Source organism: Pseudozyma hubeiensis (genome assembly GCF_000403515.1).
Source record: "Pseudozyma hubeiensis SY62 DNA, scaffold: PHS45, whole genome shotgun sequence".
Classification (NCBI taxonomy): domain Eukaryota; kingdom Fungi; phylum Basidiomycota; class Ustilaginomycetes; order Ustilaginales; family Ustilaginaceae; genus Pseudozyma; species Pseudozyma hubeiensis.
Genome location: NW_012133827.1, coordinates 624,755 through 649,588, shown reverse-complemented (window position 1 = coordinate 649,588; position 24,834 = coordinate 624,755). Strand labels below are relative to the sequence as shown.

At 57.0% G+C, this 24,834-nt stretch overlaps 7 protein-coding genes across 7 annotated transcripts; 4 read left to right on the top strand and 3 right to left on the bottom strand.

The window, feature by feature from the left end:
• Positions 1-2: 2 nt before the first annotated feature.
• Positions 3-3,467, bottom strand: PHSY_004663 (hypothetical protein; the record flags this gene model as incomplete). The annotated part of the gene is made up of 1 exon (XM_012335276.1): positions 3-3,467. One exon carries the CDS (start codon positions 3,465-3,467, stop codon positions 3-5), a length of 3,465 nt encoding a protein of 1,154 aa, XP_012190666.1.
• Positions 3,468-3,871: 404 nt separating this feature from the next.
• On the top strand, positions 3,872-9,409 carry PHSY_004662 (hypothetical protein; the record flags this gene model as incomplete). The annotated part of the gene is made up of 1 exon (XM_012335275.1): positions 3,872-9,409. The coding sequence occupies one exon, from the start codon at positions 3,872-3,874 to the stop codon at positions 9,407-9,409; it is 5,538 nt and encodes a 1,845-aa protein (XP_012190665.1).
• A 229-nt stretch (positions 9,410-9,638) lies between these two features.
• Positions 9,639-10,769, bottom strand: PHSY_004661 (hypothetical protein; the record flags this gene model as incomplete). Its single annotated transcript, XM_012335274.1, has 1 exon — positions 9,639-10,769. One exon carries the CDS (start codon positions 10,767-10,769, stop codon positions 9,639-9,641), a length of 1,131 nt encoding a protein of 376 aa, XP_012190664.1.
• A 245-nt stretch (positions 10,770-11,014) lies between these two features.
• On the top strand, positions 11,015-12,586 carry PHSY_004660 (hypothetical protein; the record flags this gene model as incomplete). Its single annotated transcript, XM_012335273.1, has 1 exon — positions 11,015-12,586. The coding sequence occupies one exon, from the start codon at positions 11,015-11,017 to the stop codon at positions 12,584-12,586; it is 1,572 nt and encodes a 523-aa protein (XP_012190663.1).
• Positions 12,587-14,031: 1,445 nt separating this feature from the next.
• Positions 14,032-14,823, bottom strand: PHSY_004659 (helicase; the record flags this gene model as incomplete). Its single annotated transcript, XM_012335272.1, has 1 exon — positions 14,032-14,823. One exon carries the CDS (start codon positions 14,821-14,823, stop codon positions 14,032-14,034), a length of 792 nt encoding a protein of 263 aa, XP_012190662.1.
• Positions 14,824-16,360: 1,537 nt separating this feature from the next.
• Positions 16,361-16,633, top strand: PHSY_004658 (hypothetical protein; the record flags this gene model as incomplete). The annotated part of the gene is made up of 1 exon (XM_012335271.1): positions 16,361-16,633. The coding sequence occupies one exon, from the start codon at positions 16,361-16,363 to the stop codon at positions 16,631-16,633; it is 273 nt and encodes a 90-aa protein (XP_012190661.1).
• A 581-nt stretch (positions 16,634-17,214) lies between these two features.
• Positions 17,215-24,081, top strand: PHSY_004657 (hypothetical protein; the record flags this gene model as incomplete). Its single annotated transcript, XM_012335270.1, has 1 exon — positions 17,215-24,081. The coding sequence occupies one exon, from the start codon at positions 17,215-17,217 to the stop codon at positions 24,079-24,081; it is 6,867 nt and encodes a 2,288-aa protein (XP_012190660.1).
• Positions 24,082-24,834: the final 753 nt, after the last annotated feature.

Sequence of the window (24,834 nt, the reverse complement as noted above, 5' to 3'; positions counted from 1 at the left end):
TGTCAAACCACAGTGTATCGACCCGTGGTGCCCGGATTCCTCGCTTCGGCTTCGAGCACCGCTTGCGTCGCCTCGACCAAAAGACGCTGAATCTCGCGCACCGCATCTTCCACCATCGATTTGGTGTTCGACTCGATCAACAGCTGCAGCTTGGGCGGTTCGCCTGGCTGCGGCTCGATGCCTTCCTTATAGAATACGCCCTTGTTGGTGATCGAGGCCCCCGTCGATTCGATCAGGTGGCTCATCGTCTCCTTGTTGGTGACCCTCCATCGTGCGCGCTGCGGGAAGTCGTTGATCGGCACAATCGCGTGGTAGTCGGTGGCGTCCGGATCGCGAGCTTTGCGATCCTTTTGCTTGTCCGTCTCCGAGTTCTTGGCCGCTTCTTTTCGCGCATTGGCCTGCTTACGGATGTTTTCGAGCACGGCTGCCAGCTTGGTTGTGTCCGCGCCGTGAGCCTTGGCGGCTTCCAGTGCGGATTCCTGCGCCTTGAGTTGGGCAGCCTCTTTGCTCTCTTGCTCCTGCTCCGCCTTGGTTTTGGCAGCGGCAGCAGAGGCCTCTTCGCTCGCCGAAAGCGTCTTGTTCTCCCTGACCGACTCGGGGGCTGCGCCTTGCATGATCTCGATCCTCATGCCCTGAATCTTGCTCAGCTGATCTTCGGAGCTCGATGTGCTCGCCGGCGCGCCCGACGTGGCATTCGCCTCGCTCGACTCGCCGGCAGCAGCCGCCTTGCCCTCTTCGTCCGCTTCGCCGTAGGCTGATTTTTGAGCCTTGAGCGCCTTTTCGCGATCCTGCTCGAAGCGGTCCAGACCCTTGCCGCCAAAGCCCGATCCGGCCGCTTTGGCCTTGCCGGCCGCAAGCTTGTCCTTGAACGCCGCGGCCATCGTCTCCAGCTCTGGCGGAACATGCGCGGAGCTAGCCTTCAGGGCTGCGATAATGTCACGGGCGTAGCGGTCCTGTTCGGGAGTGACAAAGGTGATGCAGGTCCCCTTCTGACCGGCACGACCGGTGCGACCTGCGCGATGAACGTAGTCCTCCATGTGATTGGGTACGTCGTAATTGATGACGAGCTTGAGTTGCTTGACATCGAGGCCTCGCGCCGCCACCGAGGTTGCAGTGACAATGGGCACGTTGCCTGCTTTAAAGTCGGAGATGGTCTCGTCGCGGTCCACCTGGTCTTTGCCGCCGTGCAGCGACATGGTGACGTATCCTTTGCGGATCAGATCCTTGAGCAGGTCATCGGCCGCCTCTTGTCGGTCGACAAAGATGAGCGTCCGCGCATCCTTTTCTCGATTGTAAAGCTCGCCCAGGATCTCGAGTAGGCGGTGGAACTTGGTGCTCTCCGGCCGCACCTCGACGATCTGCTCAATCTCGGCAGCTACGACGCTGCGCCCGCCGACGGTGATTTCGAGCGGCTTGTTCTTCAACACCTTGCGTGCCAGCGATTCCATCTGTTTGGGAAAGGTAGCAGAGAAGAGCACCGTCTGTCGATCCGGTCGGATGTTGTTGACGATCTTCATGACCTGCGGCTCGAAGCCCATGTCGAACATGCGGTCAGCTTCGTCCAGCACGAGGTACGTGACGCGACGAAGGTTCGTGACGCGGCCAGAATTGGCGGTCAACAGGTCGATGAGCCGACCAGGCGTGGCCACCACGATATCGGCAGTCTTCTTCATCTCTGCGATCTGTTCCGAGATGGGAGCACCTCCGTAGACGCAAGCGGCGCGAAGACCCAGTGCCTTTATGAACGGTCTCATCTCGCGATAGATCTGAACGGCAAGCTCCCGGGTCGGCGTCATGATGATACCGACAGGACCCTCAGAAGCCTCGACGGGTCTCTGATCCTTGATGTGTCGAAACATGGGCAAGAGAAAGGCCATGGTTTTGCCGGAACCTGTCTTTGCTACGCCGATGATGTCTCGTCCAGACATGATGGCGGGAATCGCCTGACTCTGGATCGGCGTGGGGGTGGCGTACCCGAGACGCTTGATCACGTCGAGACAGCTGGTAGGCAAGCCACAGTGCGACCATTTGGTGAGTGGTTTAGGGCAGTCTTTGCCTCGCACCGTGATGGCGTCCATCTCGAGGCGAATCTGATTGGCCAGCTCTTCGGACATATCCTGGATCTCGGCGGGAGGATGGTAAAAGAGTTTGCGAAATGGTTCGTAGTCGATGGTGGCGTGATCGACGGTGGCAAGCTCCTTCTTCTTGACTTTTTTTGCCGCGAGCGCCAACAAGTCCTCGGTCGCCACGCCGACTCGGTCGAGCTCATCGACCTCCTCATCCTGGTTATCCGCTTCGCCGTCGCTGTCGTCCTGTCCGAGCACGACCGCTTTGGTCTTGACATGTCTTGAGTCGCTATCACCGCTGAATCCAGCCTTGCGTCGATCGTCGGCGTTGACTTGCGCCACCTGACTTTTGACGGTGGACATGAAGGCATCCAAGGGGTCCTCCTCGTCGTCTTCCTCGTCGATGTCCATGGAAGCGGCGTCTGAGCTGCGCGTCTGCGCTTTCGCTGCGCCAAGCTGGTCACCAATCTCGTCTTCGTCATCGGCAGATGCGACTTTGCGGGCTGTATCGATCGCTGGATCTAGAGGAGGCAGATCACCGAGTCGATTGATCTGCGTCCGTGTCGACGACTCGGACGCATCTTCCATCATTGTTCGGGACCGATTCTGTGCCGTTGCCTTGGACGGATCCGTGCGCAATGATAGTGTCCGCAAGCCAGTGGCGTTGATCAAGGTGGGCGCGCTCTGAAGGGTTTGTGACGATGATGAGCTCTCCGCGCGTTGAGACGAGGGTGCTACTGCGCTGGCGATGGATTGAGCTCGCTGCCTGGCTTCCTCAAGCGCCTTTTTGGCAGCTTGCTCCTTGCGCCAGGCCTCGAGCCGCGCCTTTTTGGCGAGTTTGGCCTGCTCTTCCGACGACAACGTCTCATTCATGCCATTTGATGGCACCGAAGATGAGGTTTGCGCGAGGGCTGCTGGAGGGGGAGGTGGAGGTCCCGGCGCGGCGCCGGGAGGTCCGACGGGAGGCCTGGATGGTAGTGCAGCGTTCAAGGTTGGTCGTGCGACATCTGGGAAAGACGGTGGAGCGGTTGGAGGGGCACGCGCATCCTCATCCCACCGTCTGCGGCCGCTGTGTCTTGATGCTTCGCCATACGGATGTCTTTCATTGTGATGATCTACGACGGCGGCGTGTGAGTCGTAGCCACGCCCTTCCCAAACTCGGCTGCGATCATTGTCGCGCCAGCCGTCGCGGCCAGACTCATCCAGTTGAGGGCCGTTGGGATGGTCGCGGCGGCTGCGTGAAGAGGAGTGATGTGAGGAAGGAGAACGAGAACGGCGTCTGGTCGGCGCATGTCCATGGCTTCTGTAGGAGGACGAGGTATCATGCTTACTGGTACGAGATCGATGGTGAGATGAGGAGGAAGGGCGACGGTAGTCCTCGCGGTCATTGTAGCCTCCCATTGCGCGGAGCAATCCTGGACCGAAGATGCCGGATCTCGAAGAAGCCGTCGTTTGATAACTTGAGGATGAAGGTATGAAGAAGCTGAGCTGCAGACGACCTTCGTCACGGCATCTTAGCACGCAGCAGCCCAAAGAGTAACAAAATGCTCAAATGTTACATCGGTACGTCTTGGAAGAATCTGCTAAAAACCGGACGACAGCCGAAGGACAACGAGTTCAGCTGGCGTGTGCACACTCAAGGCATTTCGAGCTGACTGACGTGTTGGTCTCGGTCGTGAGCTGTCCCGGCTAGTTGGGAATCGTAGCACATAGCTGAAAACCCATGACTTCTTCACGTCGGATCACTTCCGCTCCCACCACCGACACCGGCTGCCGAGACTTTTTATACCTTGCGTTTGATCAAGATGGCGACACATTGGCACGCCGCCCTGGCTGGTACCGCGACATCGTCTCGGTCGGCCACACCAGCGGGCCATCGTCGCTCGGCACATATCGAGGTCAATCCTGGCAACCCATCTCGCAGCATGTCTTTCGATACCGAGCCCCGATCTCGACGACGCGAAGCTGTAGCAGGCCTTCAATCACATCAGCTGCACCTTGTCCTGTCCGAGATTGCTGCCGTCACCTTGGCTGTCCGCAAGGCTGCGCGTTGGAACGCTGCAACGTCGACCTCCCTCGCCCGCCTTACGTCCTTCAGCTACTCTGCCGCCCAGCTTCCTTCAACAGCGACCAAGCAGCAAAATCAGCCAGTGGCCCGTGATGTGATGGACTCGGTCTCTACGCCTACCGTATCAGCGGGCGACAAGAAAGCAGCGACAGGTTCAAGCGCTCACATCGCGTTAAGAGGCATGCAACGAGGAACGGCCACCGACATCGGCTCGAGCTCGACCGCCACCGCCAGACGCCTCGGCTTGTCGCTAGGAGCCGATGGAAAGTCGGACGATCCGATCAGCATCCTCACGGCATTCGCTACGCTGAAAGCCCAGCTCCGGACCTGCACCGCCTTCTCTGCCTTTCCGCTCCCCGCCCTGCTCGCACCGTTCCTACGGGTCATCTTGAGCCCCCGCACCTCGGCTCCTGTCACATCGGCCGCACTTCAAGCTGTTCACAAGTTCCTGGTCTACAACGTCGTATCCCTGTCCGCGCCAGGTGTTCAGGTCGCAGTCGCAGAGATCGCACACGCCACGAGTCACTGTCGTTTCGAGGCTTCGGAAGCAACCACTGACGAACTCGTGCTGGTACGCATCCTCTCCGTTATGCGCGAACTCATTTGCGAGCCGGCTGAGCCCGAACCAGCCGTCTTCACGTCCAATCACGTCGACGCTAGTCAAAACAGACGTGTCCGTACCTTGGCTGATTGCCTGGGTGACGACAGCATCTGCGAAATGATGGAGACCGGCCTCTCCATGTGCTGTCAGACTCGCCTTTCCGAGGTGCTTCGACGCACAGCCGAGCTCTCCATGACCGCGATGGTCCGAACCCTCTTCAGCCGCCTTCCGCTCTTGCCTCCATCGGCTGATGAGTTCTTTGCTTCCGGCGCAGACGGAACCGAACCCGAACCGGAGCATGCAACGCTCGCCGCAGATCCAATCGGCGAGGACGCCGAGCTTGACGAGAAGAAGCGCCGGAGGATGACCATGCCGGACCCCACCAGCAACGCTTTTCCCGCCGCCGCAGCTCAAGTTCTCGACCAACTCCGAGAAATGGGGGAAGAAGAAGAGATCCAGGATGCTGCAGCATCGCCGCAAGAAGGGCACGCAAAGCAAGGAGACGCTGAGCAAGCAACAGGGGAGGCCCCGGTAAGGTCAGAAGACCCGAAAGAGTCCGAGACAGGCCAAAGTGCGACGACACCTGCTGAGGTCAATGACGAAACTGTTCAGGCTTCCTTACCAGCCGACTCTCAAGTAGAATTCGCTACACCCATGCTCATCGAGGCCTTTGGGCTTCCCGCCATTCTTGAAGTGTGCCGAGTGATCGTCTCGCTTCTCGACCCCAACAACCTTCAGCACACCCACACTATGCGCAGGCTCGGCATGTCGATGTTGATTTCTGTCCTCGAGACATCCGGTCGATCCATCGGCGACTTTCCTTCGCTACGTGCTCTCATGCAGGACACAGCTTGCAAGCATTTGTTTACCATTGCACGCACCGACGACACCATCCCCTTGTCACTCAGCCTCCGTGCACTTTCTACCATGTTCGAGACCATGCGCGAACACTTGAAGCTGCAACACGAGCTCTTCCTCAATTATCTTATGGATCGCCTATCCCCAACATTCCCCTTGCCTCTCGAGCCTTGGAACGAAAGGACGTTCGACAGCGTTGTCAAGCGCGCCGCTGATTTCACGTCCCGCACAGGTACTCCCGATCACAACTCGGCTGCCCTGCAAGTGCAACCGCCGCCACCTCCCGCACCACCTGCACCGCCACTGCCCAAAGGCTCGGAGCGAGCTCCCGCCACCGGAGAGGCGCGCGAGCTCTACCTCGAGACCTTTGCGCTTCTCTTTCGCAACTTCGACTCGGAGCGCTCTGCCGAATACCTCGTGGATCTCTATCTCAACTACGATTGCTACACAGACTGCGACGACATGTACGAGCGCGTGCTCCACTTTTTGTGTCGCGCAATCCACGCTGCCAACCCGCAGAACCCATCGCAGCAAGATTCTGTCCAGCTGTTCGCACTCGATGCGCTCCTGTCTTTCATCGCAGCCATTGCAGATCGCGCCGAAGCCTCAAGAGAGGGAGCTGTCGATTCAAGCGCAGTGCTTCCCAATGACCTCTCAGTCGAAGCTCTGGCGCTTCAGAAGGCAAAGAAGGCGACCATCCTGGACGGCGCGAGTCGCTTCAACGCCAAGCCCAAAGATGGCTTGGTCTTCCTGGAAAAGGAAGGTCTTCTCGACTACGGCGATGTCACCCTCTCGCGGGAAGACAGGATCGCTCGATTCCTCAAGGAGTGCCCTCGCCTCGACAAGAAGCTCGTCGGCGACTACATTGGACGTCCTGACAACGTCAAGGTGCTCGAGGCCTTCATTCGTCTGTTTGACTTTAAGGATAAGCCAATCGCCGAGGCCCTGCGAGAGATGCTCGAAAGCTTCCGTCTGCCGGGTGAATCGCAGCAGATTGAGCGCGTCACACAGACGTTCGCTTCGACCTATTTTGCGGCCAAGCCAGATGGCATCGCCACCGAGGACGCCGTCTTCATCCTCGCCTACTCCGTCATCATGCTCAACACAGATCAACACAATCCGCAGAACAAACGTCGCATGACGGTCGAGGACTATCGGAAGAACCTTCGTGGCGTCAATGGAGGCGACGACTTCGGTCCCGAGCTTACATGTGCCATCTATGAAAGCATCCGCAAGCGAGAGATCGTCATGCCAGAGGAACACGCAGGCCAGCTCGGCTTTGAGTACACATGGAAGGAGCTGCTTAGGCGCTCGCGAATCGCCGGTACTTTGGTCGCATGCAACACCACAGCCTTCGACCGCAGTATGTTCGAAGCAAGCTGGAAGCCCATTCTCTCAAGCATCGCCTTCGCCTTTTCCACCTTCTCGGATGAGTACATGGTGGAACGAGCGATCTCCGGCATCCGTCAGTGCGGCATTCTCGCATCCGACTTCGACCTGATCGAGGTCTTTGACTTTATGGTGCATACCCTTGCAACTGCCACGGGTCTACTCGATAGCTCGGTCCCGCAGACTCTGACAAGCAATCCTACCGTCGAAGTGGAGAGCCAGCTTGTTACCGTCAGCCCGCTCTCGACTCGTTTTGGTGTCAATTTCAAAGGTCAGCTGGCGGCAGTAGTCCTATTTACCATTGCCAATGGCAACGTAGATGCCATTCGCACTGGTTGGTCAGATCTCTTCGAGATCTTCAAGAACTTGTTTGCGCATGGCATGCTGCCATCCACTATGGTGCAGATGGAAGACCTCGCCGACGGTCCTGTTCCTATTCCGCTCAAGCCAAAGAAGATCCCGGGTCCTTCACCTCAGGATCCGCGAACACAAGGAGGCGGGCTGTTCAGCACGCTCTCCTCGTACCTGTTGTCTCCTTACTCGAACACGAACGAGCCTGCCCCGTACGAGGCCAGCCCCGAAGACATTGAGGCGACGTTGAGCTCAGTGGACTGCATGGCATCCTGTCGTCTCGAGGACCTGTGGCACCAGGTGCTCCATCTCGGCACCGATTCACACCTGTGTGCCGTACACTACCTCCGCTTCCTGATCGAAGCTTTGACCGTCGAGAAGGTGCTCTACCGCGAGTCGTCCGGCTGGACGGACGGGACTTCGACGCCGACTAGCGTGCAACAAGGCGCAAACGCTGCTGCCAACGGCAAAGACTCGGGCAAGCTGCAGCCCGCGTCATCTTCGGGCAATCTCGCAGCTGGTGGAGCTGGATCGCATGGCGCGCCGGTGGGTGGCCTGGCGTTGAGTTACGATCCGCGCGTGCCTTTCTTGTTGGAGCTCTTGACTCAGATCGTCGCTTCTTCTCCGAGTCAGCTGGTCGTCGAGACATGGCCATGGCTGTCGGAGCACATCACGTCCGTGCTGCGCAACGCAAAGTCGTACCATCCAATGACGGTGGAACGCGAAGTGGCTGCGCTGTTGCGGATCATCGCTTCAGCAGCCGGCGAAGAGAGCTTGCGCGATCAGATCTTTGTTACGCTCGACCTCCTTCGCGAGCTGCCCGTCGACATCCGCATCTCAGGATCCAAGCAGCTGCTCGCCGGTCTGACCCGCATTTTGTCGGCTCATCCGACGTTTGTGCGCTCACACACCGAATGGAGCCTGGTCTTCGCCCTCATCTCCGACAACTCGAACATGCGCAATGCTGACTCGGCTCGCCTTGCGTTCGAGACCACCAGGGCGATCGTCGTTGGCGACCCGGCTCAGACCGACCCGGTCGGTGCAGCGCCCAGACTGTCACCTGACAACTTCCTGCCGGCTGTTATGCAGCTGATCGACTTTGCCAACGGAGCCGACACGAGCGCCTGGCGCAACATGATGCTGCGCGAGACGCCGCAACGCCGCACAACCATCACGGAGAAGAAGGAGATGGCTGATGCCGAAAAGGTGCAGCAAGAGAGAGGTGTCGAAGCCGTAGAGGTGCTCGAATCGCTCAAGAGCGAGATTCCACGCTTGATCGACATCGAACTCGGCGCGGTCAACAAGGAGGTTGTCGAAGCTCGAGCAAAGGTGGACGAGGTCTGGAGCAAGTACTGGCTGGCCATACTGACAGGCCTTGTCCGACAGTGGACCAACGCCTATGCTCCCGTCCGCTCGGCTGCGGTCACCTTGCTCCAGCGAACGCTGTTCTCCGCGCAGCTCGTTCCGTCAGCGTCGCCCGCCTTGCCGTCGCGTACGGCGCTGATCCGTGTTGTCTTTTCGGCAACACTGTTCCCGCTGATCGAAGACCTGCTGAAACCGCAGGTCTACCAGATCGATCCGCCGTCAGCAGCGAACAAGAACGGCGGCATGCTCGAGATCCGCATCCGAGCCTCTGCCCTGATCTGCAAGACGTTCCTGCATCTCTTGGCGCATCTAAGTCCGTCCTCCGGAGCGGCCGACGCAAGTGCGGGTGCGAACGGAAGCCACAATGAAGAGCAAGAATTCGCCAAGCTGTGGCTGGATGTTCTGGATCTCATGGACCGCATGATCAACTCGACGGGAGGAAATGCGGGCCGAAGAAATCCCTTGACGGAGGCTATTCCAGAGAATCTGAAGAATGTTTTGTTGGTGATGTCGACGTCGCAGCTTTTATCACCAGAGGACGGCGCTGGGATGCAGAAGCGCTTGTTCGACATGACGCATGACAGGTTGCAGCGATTCTTGCCTGGATTAGTGGAGGAGGTTTTCAGGCCACCGGCGGCTGCGCCAGCTTCAGTAAAAGCGGAACCCGAACCGGTGACTGCGACGGATGCCGAAGAGTCGCAACAGGCCTAAGGCAGGGTAGCGCTGATGGTAGGCTGCAGACATTGAGTGTCCTACACTGCAAGACGTCTGATCTGGCTGGGCGGTCTCACAATGACAGACGAGCAATGACGAACAAAGAAAGCAATCTGAAGATCAAGTGAAATTGCCAGCACCGACGTGTGTTGAGATAATAGCGATATGGAGAATGTGTGAACTGGGGATATCGTCATCATCGCGACTCTTCATACATCGATCAACTTCATTCCCAGTCAGAATCCTCCTCGGACTCGTCAGCCTTTGTCTTAGCTGACTCGGTATGCGTGGCAGCGGCAAGCGGCTCGACTGGCTGTTCCTTTGTCGCGACGGCGGCCGAAGCATTTTCGGTACCTGCGGCCGCGACTTCGTCGTCGTCTTCATCCCATGCAAAATCTTCTTCTTCGGTGGCGGCTGCTTCAGCTTGCGGCGCTGATGACTCTGTGGCTGCAACGGGAGCGTTAGTGTTCTGTTGCATGTGGGCGATCATCTTCGCTGGTGTAGCCGTCTTCTCTGAGACGCCCGCCTCCTCTTGGACTACCGATGATCGCGATTCCTTATCTTCTTCCTCTGGCGGAACGATGCGGACCAGCTCGCCGACAAACTCTTTCATATCCGACTGTACCTCTCGCGCAAAGCTCTCTGTGGCCTGCATGTAGCGTGACGCGAGCTGCTGGGACTCCTTGAGATCGAGATGTGGAAGATGCGACTGGATGGTCAATGAGAGCCTTGAGAGCGACTCTTGCAAATTCTTCGGACCCGGCGTTGCAGTCGCAGACGCCTTGTCAGCGCCGTCGCCGAGCTCCTTTGAGTCTGCTGTTGGAGACGATACAGACTGCAACGTGGACGTCAACGAGTGTTGGAGCTGGACGAGCCTTGGATCGGAAGTGAGTTTGGAAAAGAGTGACGAGACCGAAGCGCCAAGGGTAGGGCCAGCTGCCTCGCGAAGCGTGGGATCTTGGTCATCGACGGCCCTTTGCTTGCCCTTGCTGACCTCTGAACGAGGAGATGCGTCTCCTTCAGCTGGAGTATCGCCATCACCCTGTTTCACTTCTTGTGGCTGCTGACTCTGTTCGCGTGCCTTCTTCTGAGCATCGCCGATCGAAGACTCCAGCTTGGCATACTCGCTTTTGGCGTAATTGACTATGCCTCCTCGTGTTTCCATCTCCTTTCTGGCCTGTGTGATGGAGTCTTGCGACTTCTTGGCGAAGCCGGTCCACCAGTTTGAGATGTTTCCCACGAGCTTTTCCACGTTCTGATCGAGCTCTGTCTTGTTGGCGGACGAGTTGCCTGTCGGCGTCGCTGTGCCATCGGCGCGGCCGTTTGCGGCCATCAAACCGGGATCGTAGATGTCCATCTTGGGGATACAAAGTAGAGGATGACGTTGAGGACCTTCGTTGTGGGAGAGAGAGGACGCCAAATTTGAATTGCGGAGGAGAGGGGCGCGTGCGGGCCACGGTTAAAGAAAGGGTCCGAGTCCCGAGCCAAGCGGAAGAGAAAAAAGCTCAATGAGAAGCAAAGCATCACTTTCCGCAACAGGAAGAACGTTGGTGCCCACACACTACCTTCGCCAGCCCTCGATGCAAGGGGATCTTCGCAACGATGGTGAAACTTCCATCGCAGGCGGCTTGTCGTGCGTGTCTCGGTGCCCGGCAAGCGGCACGACCAGCTCAGATTCATGCAAGGGTGCAGCACCTCACTACCAGCCTCGCACGAGCGCCAGTCCGGAGCACGACCCGCATATCGTTCGCCCGCTCAACAGGCTTGATCCACGACAGGCAAGGCTCACAGCTCTTTTCGACGTCGTCAGCCCACAGGAGCGATGCTTCCTCTCCAGAGCGATCGTCGACGACAATCAGCATTTTAGGCAAAGAATATCCTACGGATGATTACACGAACATCCCCGCTTCGATTCTGGACCGTCTGTCTCCGACACCTCAGCTTCCGTACACCAAGGATCACCCACTGGCGCTACTACGAGAGCAGCTCGAAGCATCCATCGGACCACATTACACTGCAATCCATGCGACGTCTCCCGTGGTCACCACTGAGCTCAACTTCGAGGATCTAGGCATCGCCGCAAACCACCCCGGCCGCAGTCCCACTGACACCTACTATGTCAACCGCACCACCTGTCTGCGTACTCATACCTCGGCGCACGAAGTCGAGACCTTTCGCAACAAGAACGAACGATGGCTGCTCACTGCCGATGTGTATCGCCGCGACGAGATCGATGCCTCTCATTACCCTATCTTTCACCAGGTGGAGGGCGCCGCGATCTTTGCCCACCAAGACTATGCACCCGGAGGAAAGGTGGAAAAGGAGTGCGAAGCGATGGAGGCCAAGCTCGCCAAAGCCAACTTTGAGATCGAAGACGTAGTCGGTCTGTCTGAGGCAGGGGGATACCAGAGTCATCACGACCCTCGCGAGGCCGCACTTGCCGTGCGACACTTGAAGGCGACGCTCAATGGTCTTGTGTTCGACCTGTTCGCAGACCGTCACGCTTTTGAGACGGCCCAAAAGGGTGGATCAGCCTCAGACCCGCTGCGAGTACGTTGGATACCTGCCTTTTTCCCTTTCACGTCTCCGTCATACGAGGTGGAAGTGTGGTTCCGAGGCAAGTGGCTCGAGATTCTGGGATGCGGCGTGGTGCAGCAAAGGACGTTGGACAAAGCAGGTGTACCGGATCGACTGGGTTGGGCATTCGGCCTGGGTCTCGAGCGCATCGCCATGGTGCTCTATTCCATCCCGGACATTCGTCTCTTCTGGACGCAGGACCCGCGCTTCTTGGGTCAATTCGCTAGCTCGAGCAGCAACGAGGTCTCTGCTGCAGGCGGTCAAGCCAAGAGCGGCGCTGCGAAGCCTAAGCTCCTCACTTTCAAGCCGTACTCCAAGTATCCGCCCTGCTACAAGGATGTCTCATTCTGGCTTCCACAGGATCGCGCATTCCACGAAAACGATCTGTTCGAGATCGTCCGCGACCGCGTGGGCGATTTGGTCGAGGACGTGGTCAAGATCGACGACTTTGTGCATCCAAAGACCAAGAAGCAGAGTCTGTGCTATCGTATCAACTACCGTTCCATGGATCGGTCGCTCGAGAACGAAGAGGTCAACCAGCTCCACTCGGATGTCCTGTCTAGGTTGGTCGAACAGCTGTCTATCGAGATTCGGTAGTTGAGAGGCCGCCACATCGGAGCACGTTACGCTAAGTTGCGTTGTACAATGATCGTTCGTCTAACGTCATTCTGAAATCACCACCTCTACAGCATGTTTGTTCGTGTGTTCAGTCTGAAGAGTGGCCGAGGGTACGTGACGATGCGAAAGCAGCTACACCTCCCTCCGGGCGTGACAAAGTGTCGCTGGCAAACCAAGAGGGACTGTGAACCTCAATCGCCCCAGCTTCGTCAACAATGATGCGAAATTCACATGTCTAACAGAATTGATTGGATGATTCCGCTCTGACAGTCTCCTTGGAAGCCGCTGATAGTTGCCTTCATGAGGTAGATGTCTCAGAGCGGTATTTGCCAGCACGTAAGGGAAGCGGGAATATGTACCCTGAGATGATTGCACATACTGCGTGGCAAGAGATAGGGATTGCAACGCAGAGTATCTATCCGCTCGCTGTCCTGCCGCATGCTGATGTCAGCGAGCAACAGAATGTGATCTGTTTCAGCATCTGCAATTGTTCTTCTCTGACAAACACAAATTTAGCTGTCCACCCTGGAGCTGGCTTCCTTGCGCTTTGTCCCACAATGAGTGCTCTTGCTGCCCACTTCTGCCTCATTTGAAGGGCGCGCTGGCCTGCCTGGACAGTCTTGCTTGGCATCAAGGTCAGCATTGCTGTGACAATGGTAGGTTGCGTCGAAACTGGTCAGGAGGAATGGTGAGCAAGAGTCCCACAGCTCTGAAGGCAGAGGAACTGAGTTCAATTCCTTTGCAATCTGCTCCCAATCAACAATTCTCAACAGAAGGCTTTCTGCATTGCACGTTGTCAGCAGCCCAGCAGAATCCTCTTGGGCACCCAAAGGCAAGAAGTTCAGCCCTTTTGAGTTGCCAAAGCCACCACCCCTCTTGTCTTGCATGAAGCAGCTGTAGAAGTAGCAATCTTTTGTCTGCCCAGTGTGATCAATGCAACCTTTGACATGGGTCTTTTGGCTCCAAGTGGTTTGTCTTAGCAAACACAAGGACATTTGCTTGCATGGTGTTGTTGCTCCTGCATCATTGCAAGCAAGATCAGCATCACAGGAATGTCTGAGGATTCCCAAGCCTTCATGCCAGCTGAGCTGTGTGATGCCTCTTGAAGTCTGGAGATCTTGTGTTACGCCCACAACACAACTGGGATTGTTAGGGATTAGGAGCCTGCATATTGGAAGGCCAATCCCGGTGCAACCCCGCTAGACTGTGGCAAAGACACCAGCAGGGGAGACTTGAGATCTGGTGGCTCCACCGGATCCCATCTGTCTCTCCCTGTTGATTGTATTTTATTCTACACTCCTGTAGGACAAAATCCCAGACCTGATTTGATTGAATTCCCCACCAACGCTGCTTGCAATGTACCAGACCACCGCACCTGGTGATTTGTCCCTGGCCTCACGCTTCCCCACCAAACCTTGAGGTCTTCAGACCCCAGGGGCATAACAGTAGCCAAGCAGGCCTTGCGAGTAGACCTGCTGAGCCTCTGCGACCTGCTGGACATTGCGAGAGGACTCATTGGTGCTGGCAATCAGGGGCATGAAGAGATTTTGCATGCCGAGGTGATGCTTACTCATCGCCTCTGTGTTCCGATCGGAGGCCCAAGGAGTTTTGCCAATTGCGAGTTGTTGTATCAACAGCTTGCCAAGCTTGTTGTACGTCTCTTGGCCGTCGGCGAGATGCTCATCGCGCTTGCTAGCTGGCTTCAAGACGTCGTCTCGCCACTTGGTGAGCAGAGGGTTTCGGCGGTCCTTGTTCAAGAGGTGACGACTAGCCTCTTTTGCCTCGCCCATGACTGCCAGCGGGTTTCCGCAGAATGACATGATCGGGAGGAAGTTGATCAGGTTGCGAATTGGCGTTGGCGAAAGCCCGAGCGTGAAAGCTCTCTTGATGTTGAACTCGCGTCCAAAGCTTTCGGCAGTGTGCGAGGGGAAGCTGTGCACCTCGTTGTAGACAAGCAAGCCGTACTTGTTGCTCAAGTGCGTGGGAACAAATTGCGCTTGTGCGGTGTTGCGCTGCTTCTGTACCACAAACTTGTTCACCATCACAATAAACAGGTCCTTGTTCCATTTGCCGGTCTTCTGCATGTCTTTGACGTATCTGGGAAGTTTTTTGAACTCCCAGTGCTGGCTTGTAAGATCGACGACTTGAATGAGTTCAGTCTGAACAAATCGGTGGATGTCATCGATGTACTGGCTCGACATGGGCTTCTGAATCATGTAAAGTGTAGGTAGACAGAAGAGCTTAAGCATGCATGAGACCAGGCTGCAGGCATTTGCTAGAGTATTTTGCCTGTCCTGATCTTGTCAGGTACAATGCAGCCACTAGACCAGACTTGGAGGTATCAGTACTTGACCTGCTTTTAGTGTTTTTTTTTATTTGCTGGCAGAACACTTTGCAAATGAAATACAAAATTGCCTTAAGCTGAGGCAGGTCAAGACAAACAGGGAATGTTGGTCCTGATGGCAGGCACATATTCAAGCAGTCAAAGACATATGTATCTGTAAGTGATTGACAGCAATCCCTTCCTGATTCTCTTCGAAACATGGCAATCCGCTCTCAAATGATGTCCTTGATCTGTGCATCAGACAAATTGAGAACCACTCTGGATTGACAGATCAGATTGGATGGCGATATCATGTCTCGCAAGTTCAGAACAAGGGATGTGGTGAGCTGCGATTGCCAAGCAGGACCTCCGCATCAATCTGTAGTGCGTAGCCTCAAGGTCGAGAAAGCGATCCTCGACAGAGATGCCATTGAGTAACGTCTCGCTGGGACGAGTGACAATCTTTTTGGCAGTTTCGCGATGGAGCGATCAATGTCCTTAGAGTCATTGATCGGCTTGACGATCTTCCTGATTATGCCTGTAGCCTCGGCTTTGGCCTTGACCTCTGGGCGCATTGGCTTGTCAGAATTTTGGAAGCACGCCGCCGTTAGCTGCAAAGCCGATCAAAGAGCATTCTCGCTATGAGAGGATGAGGAAAGACGATGACAGAGAAGACTAGATCTGACTGTGAACTAAACCGAGGAGTGAGGTGATATGACGATGATGTCGTTCAAGGGTGTAGTGGTGAAGTGATTGATCTATGAAGACTGGCTATCTTTCTGTTTCACTGCCGGCCACCGTTTCTACCTTCCCAACAAGCTGAGTTCGGTACAGAGCGATCTTGTAGTACGTCTCTTTTGCCATTCTACAGCATATCATCAACTCAATGCACCTCACATTGGTAGCAAAGGATGGTCGTGGAAAGCACCAGAAGCTCTGTGTACTCGAATCATGGCGAGCTGATCACACCGAGGTCGTTGCAATGCGGTTTACAGCACTCCTAGTCAGGTCAGGCGCTTGGTCTTTCATTGGGCGTCTGACGATGATCCTGACTCTCAACTCCTCTTCCATGATTCTCAAGACATGTTTAATCCCACTGGGTAGATGAGGACAAGGCTGGTCCGAGCTACAGTGACATCACCGTCAACCTCGTCAGACAAGAAAGATAGATATGTGATTACCCCTGGGCGTCCGAAACACAAACACGAATGACATGCCTTTGACGAGCGCTTGCGATCATGGTTGCTCTTATTGCGTGTTCCGTCGCCTCCTCCAAAGCCACGCCGACATGGTTTGCTAGGCAGCTCTTTGTAGCGCTGTGCTCGTTTCGACGCTGGTAGCGGTATGAGCATTCTGATCCAGTCCTAACCGCATGTCTCCTGGTGGCCAAATCAATGCAATGTGTCGACCCAATATCGCTCAAACAAGCTATGCTCACGTTTCGGAATGACTTTCATAGTGCGTTCGACGACTTTGGAGCTGCTTTCGTCTGTCGCAGCTACGAGACTCGTTCAATGACATGCCTTTCAGCGTTCGGCGACGGCAACGTCCAAAAAGCTGAACGCCTGCGACGAACGTCAGGACGACAAACGGCCAACTACACGATTCGTGTCATGCTGACCCCAAACAAGTCTGTCTCACATTTCGAAATGGCTTTTACGCCAACCGACATCGGCGTACGACGGTGCAAGACAGCCGCCTGATCGCGCCGTGGCTACACTGCCTCTATTTATGCTTCCGTTCTAAGCACGCTAGAGGGCGCTAAACGAGCTGCATGAGTGGGGCGAAAGGCTTCCATGCGTGACCGAGCCCGAAATTTAAGACTGCCATTTTCCGAAAGCGGTCGTCGGGAGAAGGAGAAGCAGAGAAAAGCGCGAAATACATACTCTGTAGCTGAGGCCCATGCACCAACGTCCGCGTCGGCACTCCAGCTTTGGCGTTTCTTCGACACACTTGACAGACTCGCACAAACGCTCTCTGTCTCTGGTGCATTCATCCTTGTCGAATCGAGGCTTTGGCTGGGTTCGCTCTCCACCATCACCTTCTTCCAGAGTCGGTCAGGGTGCTCGCCGACATCACTTTCCCACGCTCGTATCCGTTCCTCTGTCACCCTCCGCGAATATCGGATCTCGCTCCGAACGCTGTCGAGCGCGTAGTGCACTCTTCGTATTCCTTCTTCGGAATAGCCATTCAACCGCAAGGTCGCACTTGCTGGTCAAACAACAGCGCTTCGGTTTAGCGGGCGATACTTTGGTCCTTCTTTCTTTCTGAAAAAATAGCAACAATGGCCAGCTCGTCTTCGTACCGTAGGTGGGAGCCGCTTTCCAAACTCCTCTACGGACTAGCAACCCATCCCTTTTCGCCAGAGACGGAAGCGCTCGAATCGTCGACCATTCCGATCGAGTCGCTTCCAGCAGAGATCGTGCAAAACCTACAGGAGAATCTCATTGCACTCGAGCTTGGAGATGAGGTCTACGTCTTCGAGCAGCTCGGCCACACCGATGTCAGTTGGTATCGAGGCTACGTCGTCTCCACAAACCGCCTCGCAACGACCGCCACGAGCGCCAGCAGCCTTAGCGATTACAGCACATTCCATGCACTCGGTCAGCAAAACAACACTTTGGCCACCGAGGAACCGCAGGTATACGTCGGGGTGTTTCCTGCCACACATGTCCACATCCGCGAGCAGCTCGACGATGCAGAGATGCGCCTGTCCTCCGTCTACGAGCATGCCAAGCAACTCGGTGTAGTCGGTGCAACAGCTCCACTACCACGGCAGAAGAGAAACATGGATACCTTGCCCGAACTTGACGAATCCACGTCCCAGCCGTCCAGTCCTCATCAGCGGGATACAGCTCAGCTCGCTTCCATCGAAGCAGTAAGTCAGGAGATTGGAGCCAACGGTCAGCTCGTCGAACGTCCACCGCCCCCGCTTCCAAGCCTCAAATGCGGCGACGAGACATCAGCGGGAGCGCTCGAGCCCTTGGTGGACGAAATCGCATGCGCGCTGCGAGAATGGTCGGCTCTCACGTACACCTACCTGGGACAACGCGACTATGATCTTCTGGCTACCGTCAAGGATCACATCGAGGTCCTCTTCATGGCACGTAAACAGCTCCTCGCACAAACTTTGTCAGCCGAAGAGGTTAGCAAACTTAGGAGGGAATGTGTCGCTCGGCTGGTCAAGGCGAATGTGGCGCAAGGGCTCGACGTGATCGTGCGCCACCCGGGTCGAGGCGGTCTGCTCGACTTTGATCTCAAGAGCAAGGATGCCGACCCTGACAGCTGGGTCAGTGGCGTTCGTCTTTTTGCTCTCCAGACCGCGTTAGCTTACGTAGATCACCAGCTAGATGCTTCGAGCACCGCTGCCCCGGGCGGCATGGATCTGTCCGCATCGAGCGCTTTCGGCATCACTTCTCCGACCACAGCCAGTGCAGGTGTGCTTGCGGGCATCTCCAACAACCCTTCCCGCCATCCAACATCGTCGACGCGGCAGGATGCCGTCTCGATCCCGCAGCGAGATCGACTTGGCTCCGCTGCTTCCTACAACCCTCGCGGGCGCGACGATGGCGCCGTTGCCTCAGCTGGCACGGCCAAATACTTTCACGTCTTGGTGGATCTCCGCGTCTTCGTTGCCACCCCGTGCTCTGCTGGCGAGATGATCGAGCTCTACTTCTCGCTCTACAATCGCGCAGAATCGCGATTCCTCACCGAAGACTTCTGCGTCGTGCTTAATCACCGGGGTGTTCCCGTCCGAGATTCAACCGGAACGCCCGGCAAGATGCACGCCCTCTTCACTGAACTCAGCGCTAGCGATATGCAGGATCTCAACGTAGTGTGCCGCATCGTAAGGAATGGCAGCATGCGCGTCGGTGACATCAGAGCCACGCCCTCGGGAGCAGCGGGACAGGACCAAGTGCACGATCGCCCCGATTCTTTTGCCGATCCATCACTGGCCAACACCCCAGGTTTCCGACCGAAACGGATGGTTGGAGACCATTCGTTCCGCAGACCCTTTGGATGCGCTGTCGTCGAACTCGGCCAGCACCATCATTTCCAGACCGATATGGTTTCCTCCTCCACCATGAGGGAGCACGTCATGCCCATCTTTGTACCGGTGAATGAAGCCGCGTTCAGCACGCTCCATCAGGATATCATTGCATCGAGGACCCGCGAGTTCGAAAAGTCGCCACGCGCCGACATGCTGGCGGTCAATGTCAAGGTGTTCCACGGAGAGACGTCCGCCGTCGTCCGTGAAAATCCTTCGCTGCTTCAGAATGCAGCACCCACCGCTCGTCTCGGCTTCCCTGACGTCGTGTTCCCCGGTGATCAACGTAACGAAGCCTACATCAAGCTCTGGAGCGGCGAATTCTACCCTTCAGGGAGCAAGATGGCAGGCAATTCGCTCAGGAACATTCAGGTCTCGGCCGAGGTGCGTACCCGAGACGGTCGCGTCGTTCAAGACGTCGTGTCTCGTGGTGCGGGCGAGGCGCTGCTCACGCAGTTCGACAGTCTCGTGTTTTACCATCAGAATGCGCCGACTTGGGGCGAGCTCATCAAACTGCAGCTTCCGCACGACATCATGGAGGACTGCCACCTTTTCTTCTCCTTCCGTCATCGTAGCTCCAAGCAGGAACGAAGCTCGGCGACAGCCAGCAACGGCGGCAACGGCAGTCCCGCCCCACCATCGAGCTCGCTGCGACCCTTTGCTTACGGATATCTTCCTTTGTTCGAGTCGAGCCGAGCCTTCATTCCAGATGGAAGTCACACGCTCTTCCTTTGGCGAACGAACCGTCCGCCCGCCCAAGTCGGTCCGGATCTCTACTTCAACCTGCCGCCGGTGACGCCTGCAGGGCGCAATCTCAACGAGGTGGTGCCTGCCAGCCTTGCGTCCACCGTTCAGCCTCTCCGCGACATTCTTACCTTGCGCACCTTCCTCGTCTCGACAAGGTACTCTCAGAACGACGTTCTGCTCAAGCTGCTCAACTGGGAGCGACTCCTTGCCGATGACTTTGAGGAGCTTCGGAGTGTGCTCAACCAGTTCACCTTTGTCGGGGAAGTCGAGATCGTCAAGTTCCTGCGCGACATCTTTGATTCGCTCTTTGGCATCGCTACCAGCAGCCGCAACAGCCGCGGCGAGCTCGACGATCTCGTGTTCAACAGTCTCGTCACTGTGCTCGGTATAGTGCAGGACCGCCGTTTCAACAACTTCCGCGCTACGCTCGATGTCTACATCGAACGCCATTTCAAGTTTACGACTGCGCACAACAAGCTCATCGCCTCCATGTCTAAGCTCATGGCGGATCCATCGCGACCGGAGACGTCCAAGAATCTTCGTGCTGCCATCAAGGTATGGCCGTACCTGTTCAAGTTCGCCATTCAGAGCCGCGAAAACCAGAGAGGCGACCGCGACGTTGGCGGAGGCGCTGTCTTGGATCACGTCGAAGCTGGTTTCAAGCGCGAACTCGAGGGACTGCTTCGCAGCATCAACCAGCTCATGAGCGCCACCAAGCCATCGTCCATCATCGGCACCCAGACGCTGGCCCTTCAGCATTTTGCAGGCATTCTGCCTGACCTCGCTCGCATCTTTACCACCGACGAGCTGGTGCGAACTGCCACCGCTTTTGCAGATAGCGTCTTTATCACCAAGGGCAAGATGGCCATCTGGAAGCTGCTTCACATTCTGCAGCTCGCGCAAGGCCCACTGTTCGAAGTGCAAGAGTCGCGTTCCCAGCTTATCCCAAGCGTGGTCCGTTGGATCCGGCCGCATCTCGGGCAATACGATGAAGGTGCGCATGTGCCAGCCAATGCCCACGAGAACGCTCGCGATGCCGCCAGAGTGTCGTGGCTCGAGGCGGCACGACTCGCCGTCACCATCGTGGCTGTCATCCTGGATCATCTGCAGGTGAGCTTGGCTTCCGCTCCACAGGAGGGCAATGCTGCTCGCGGCAACGGTCACACCAAGGCTCGTCAGGAGCAGGACGACGTCGACTACCTGCTCAGCTTGATGCCCAAGCTCCTTGAGACCTACCGAGAGATGTCCAGCCGGTCCACGATCCGAACGCTTGAGCGACATCGGGCTCCTTCAACTACGCCGTCGCCCGTACCTGTCGTCTTTCCATCCAGCTATCCATTCCCGCTCGTCGCAAAGCGGCCGCAAGGCGATGCTTCCGTAAGCAACGGACCTTCGTCCCGTCGCGACCGCCGGCATGACCGCACCGAGTTCCTTCACTGCGGCCTGATTGAGGTGGCCGCTGTACTGATGGTCCTGCTCGTGCTCAGCCCAAGAAAGCATCTTTCGAGCTTCCTTGAAGAGGAGAGGGACCTCGGTGGCGATGAACGAGCATCCACGGTCCTGCTCGATTTTTTCCACGTCGCCACTTCCATCCTGTCCTATGAGGCTTTCCCAAGCACCTGGCTCAACCTGAACATCTTCAGTCATCAGATGGTCCTCAAGATGGCCGATCCGATCGCATCCATCATGGTCCGTCACTACATTCCCTCTGCCGAACAAAGCGACAAGTTCGACACGACGTTGTGGCGGTCGTGCCTCACCATGGTGTTAACCTTGCTGTCGAGCGACCAGCTCGTCATCGAGCAGTTCAAACCGCAGAGGCGCAGGGCCGTCTGGAGGCTCGCTGGAGATATCCGAGGCGAGGGAGCTCAGATTTTTGCCAAACTCTGGACATCCATCGGATGGCCGGAGAAGGCGGGGGATCAAGTCAGCGACGATGCGGCAAGCCAGCCTGACGAGCGCATGAACACAGGCGGGTTCCAGGTGCAGTTCGTTCCATCGCTTGTCGAGCCCGTCCTCGAGCTGTGTCTGTCGCATCACGACGAGCTGAGAACATGTGCCGTGCGCGTTTTGGCCACCATGATCACCTCCGAATGGCATCTGAACGGCGATTTCAGCGTCATCGAGGCGGAGATCATCGATAAGCTCGACATCCTGTTCATGACGCACACCAAAGGCGACGAGATCTCGCGTGCCTTCTTCATCGGTCAGCTGCGCGCCCTCTTTGACGACCCGAACGTCGATGCTGGTCTGCGCGAGCAGGTCAATGCTTGCTTGGTCTCGGTCAATCGCTTCCTAGATCTGCTGTTGAGCGTGCGGAGCCTGCCTTTGGAAGAGGGCTACGAGGATGACCGCATTGCCGGTACCCTCAAGCTGCTCGGATTCCTGCGACAAGCCAATAGGGTCTCGGCCTTCTCGACGCACGTGCTACGCCTCGTGAATCTGCACCTCGAGAATCTCAACTACGTCGAAGCGGCGCTGACTCTGAAACTGCACGCCGATCTTCACTCGTGGGACATGGATAGCTTCGTCGAGCCGATCCTGGACCTCGGTCTGCCACGCCAGTCCCATTTCGCCCGAAAGGAGACGCTGTACATGCTCATCCTCGACTACCTCGGCAGAGGCCAAGCCTGGGAGATCTCGGTCGACATCTGCCGCGAACTCGCGCAGCAGTACGAGTACCGCTCGGTGAACTACGAGCGCCTGGCCGAGGTGCTGCAGCACCAAGCCACGCTGTACCAGAAGATCGCGAGCGAGGAACGCGTGTTCCCGGCTTACTTCCGCGTCGCCTACTACGGCCAACAGTGGCCACCTGCGCTGCAGGACAAGATGTTTGTCTACCGTGGTAACGACTGGGAGAAGTTCGCCGCGTTTTGCGATCGCCTGCACGCGAAACATCCCAACGCCACCCTCATCATGAGCGCAGCGGTGCCCGATGAGGACGTACGCTTCTCCGATGGCCAATTCGTGCAGGTCACAGCCGTCCAGCCGGAGCCGGACCGTTCCAAGGACATTTTTACCAACGCCGAGGTGCCCCCTGCGGTGCGCGCCTATTACGAGAACAGCGGCACCGACCTCTTCTCGTTTGCGAGGCCGCTCAGCAAGGCTGGCGTGTCGCCTTCAGAACAGTGGACGGAGAAGACGTATCTGCGCTGCGAGGATGCGTTCCCCACGGTGCTGCGACGCAGCGAGGTGGCTGAGGTGTACGTGGTCGAGATCAGTCCGCTGGAAAAGGCGGTGGAAGAGGTGAAGGCTAAGACCGCCGAGCTCGTGACGTTGGAGAATAAGTACACGTCGATTCGCAAGGTGTCGACGGGCAAGATCAACACGAATCGGTTGTCGATGGCGCTCAACAGTGCCGTGGATGCGCCAGCCGATAGCGGTGTGCCGATGTACAAGCGCACCTTCTTCGCTCCCGAGTACTTGTCTACGCACGAGGATCAGCGAGAGGCTGTCGATGGTTTAAGGCAGGCCGTCGAAGTCGAAGCAGCGGTGCTGTTCCGCTGCATCCGTCTGCATGCCCAGCTGTGCCCGCCCGAGATGAAGCCGTTCCACGAGATGCTGGAACGCTTCTTCCTACAGAACTTTAGCGAAGAGATCCAGCGTCTGGAACTCGATGTGCGACAGCTCGGCGGGCCAGCCTCCACGTCGTCGGACCGCACCAGGGCCGTGAGTAGCAGCACGGAAGAGGATTCGAGGGGATTGCCGGAGCGAACGATGAGCAAAGGATTCACCACAGGCATGGGAGCGATGGATGGCTCTGCCAACGGCGCAGGTTTCTCGGCAGCCGAGGAAGGCAGACAGGATCTGCAGACGAACGCACAGACTGGACGTCGAGGCATCGCGACACCCTCTCCGCTGCAGCGCCACATCGCCTCCCTGACGAGGCAGGTGGACTCGCCGGCGGCGACCAGAGAGGAAGCGACCGCGGCAGCGGCGGTCCCCGGCGCTGCCTTGAGTCGATCCGCACTCAACACCTCGCTGACCGTGGGCGGTGGCAGCTCGTACGCTGATCGATCTGTGTCGACGCACGCGAGCAACGTCCTGCCTTCCATCACGGAAGATTCGCTCGGTGGTGTCGCTGACATGCCGGCAGCTGCCCCAGCCATCCCGAGTGACGCACGAGCCTACGGCGGCATTAGCAGCGGCGGTGCGGCCGGGGCGGACAACTCGATTTACAGCAGCACCAGCAAGCAGTCCATCTCTCGGCACGACTCGAACTACTCGATTGCGACCATGGGATCAGTCAAGGGATTGAGCACCTCGGGATCCAAACAATCTTTGAGCTCTGGACCTGGGAACCGCTTGAGCAAGCTCATGGGTGGCGTCGGCCGAAGAAAAGCCTCTAATTCATAAAGGGGTCTTGGCTCTTCAATCAAGAATATTTGCAGCATCGCTTTCATTCATTGTCGTGCTTGTGCTAATCATGATCTGCGCATAGAGGTTGTCGATTTCACGTCGATGTCGTGGAATGTGTTGAGCTGCTTTGAGACGCAAGTGCGTGGCGCGGACATGAACAAGCGGGATCCGACCATGGCTGGCAGGCCTGAGGGAACGCAATCGGATCTTGGCGAGCGTGCGAGAACTCGAATTCCGTCGGCCCTTTTTTCAGCCAAGTTACATCGCGAGCTCGAGCGTGCAAGCAGCTGCATCGTAGAGAGCTCGTGTATCTCCGTGGCAAGTTTGCACCTTGCCTTGGCCGCGGAAGTGGCCACGAAAAAAGCTGCTCACAGCCTAGATCCTGCCTGTCCGCGAAAGGGAGATGCGTGAAAGTCTCATCGACTCGCTTATTCTGCCAAATTAGTCAGTAGCCTTTACCATTTGGCTTTCGGACAAGTGCAGAGTCACACGCGCATGGCTGCGCCATACCCTCTTGTCCATAGATCCGAAATGGAAGGTCTCCCCGCATCGCCCTCTGGCAGGTTGGGTCAGTGCACGTTTAGTGCTCTTTGCGCAAGACCAACGCGGAATGAGCCAACAGCCACATACGATGTCTCAACGCCACTTGTTGGTGGTGCTCGGCCCGGACGTTGAGAATGACACCATTCCAATGGAAGTCTAGCGAGGGACAATGCCACGAGCGGAAGGAAGATTGAGGAGAAGCGCGGC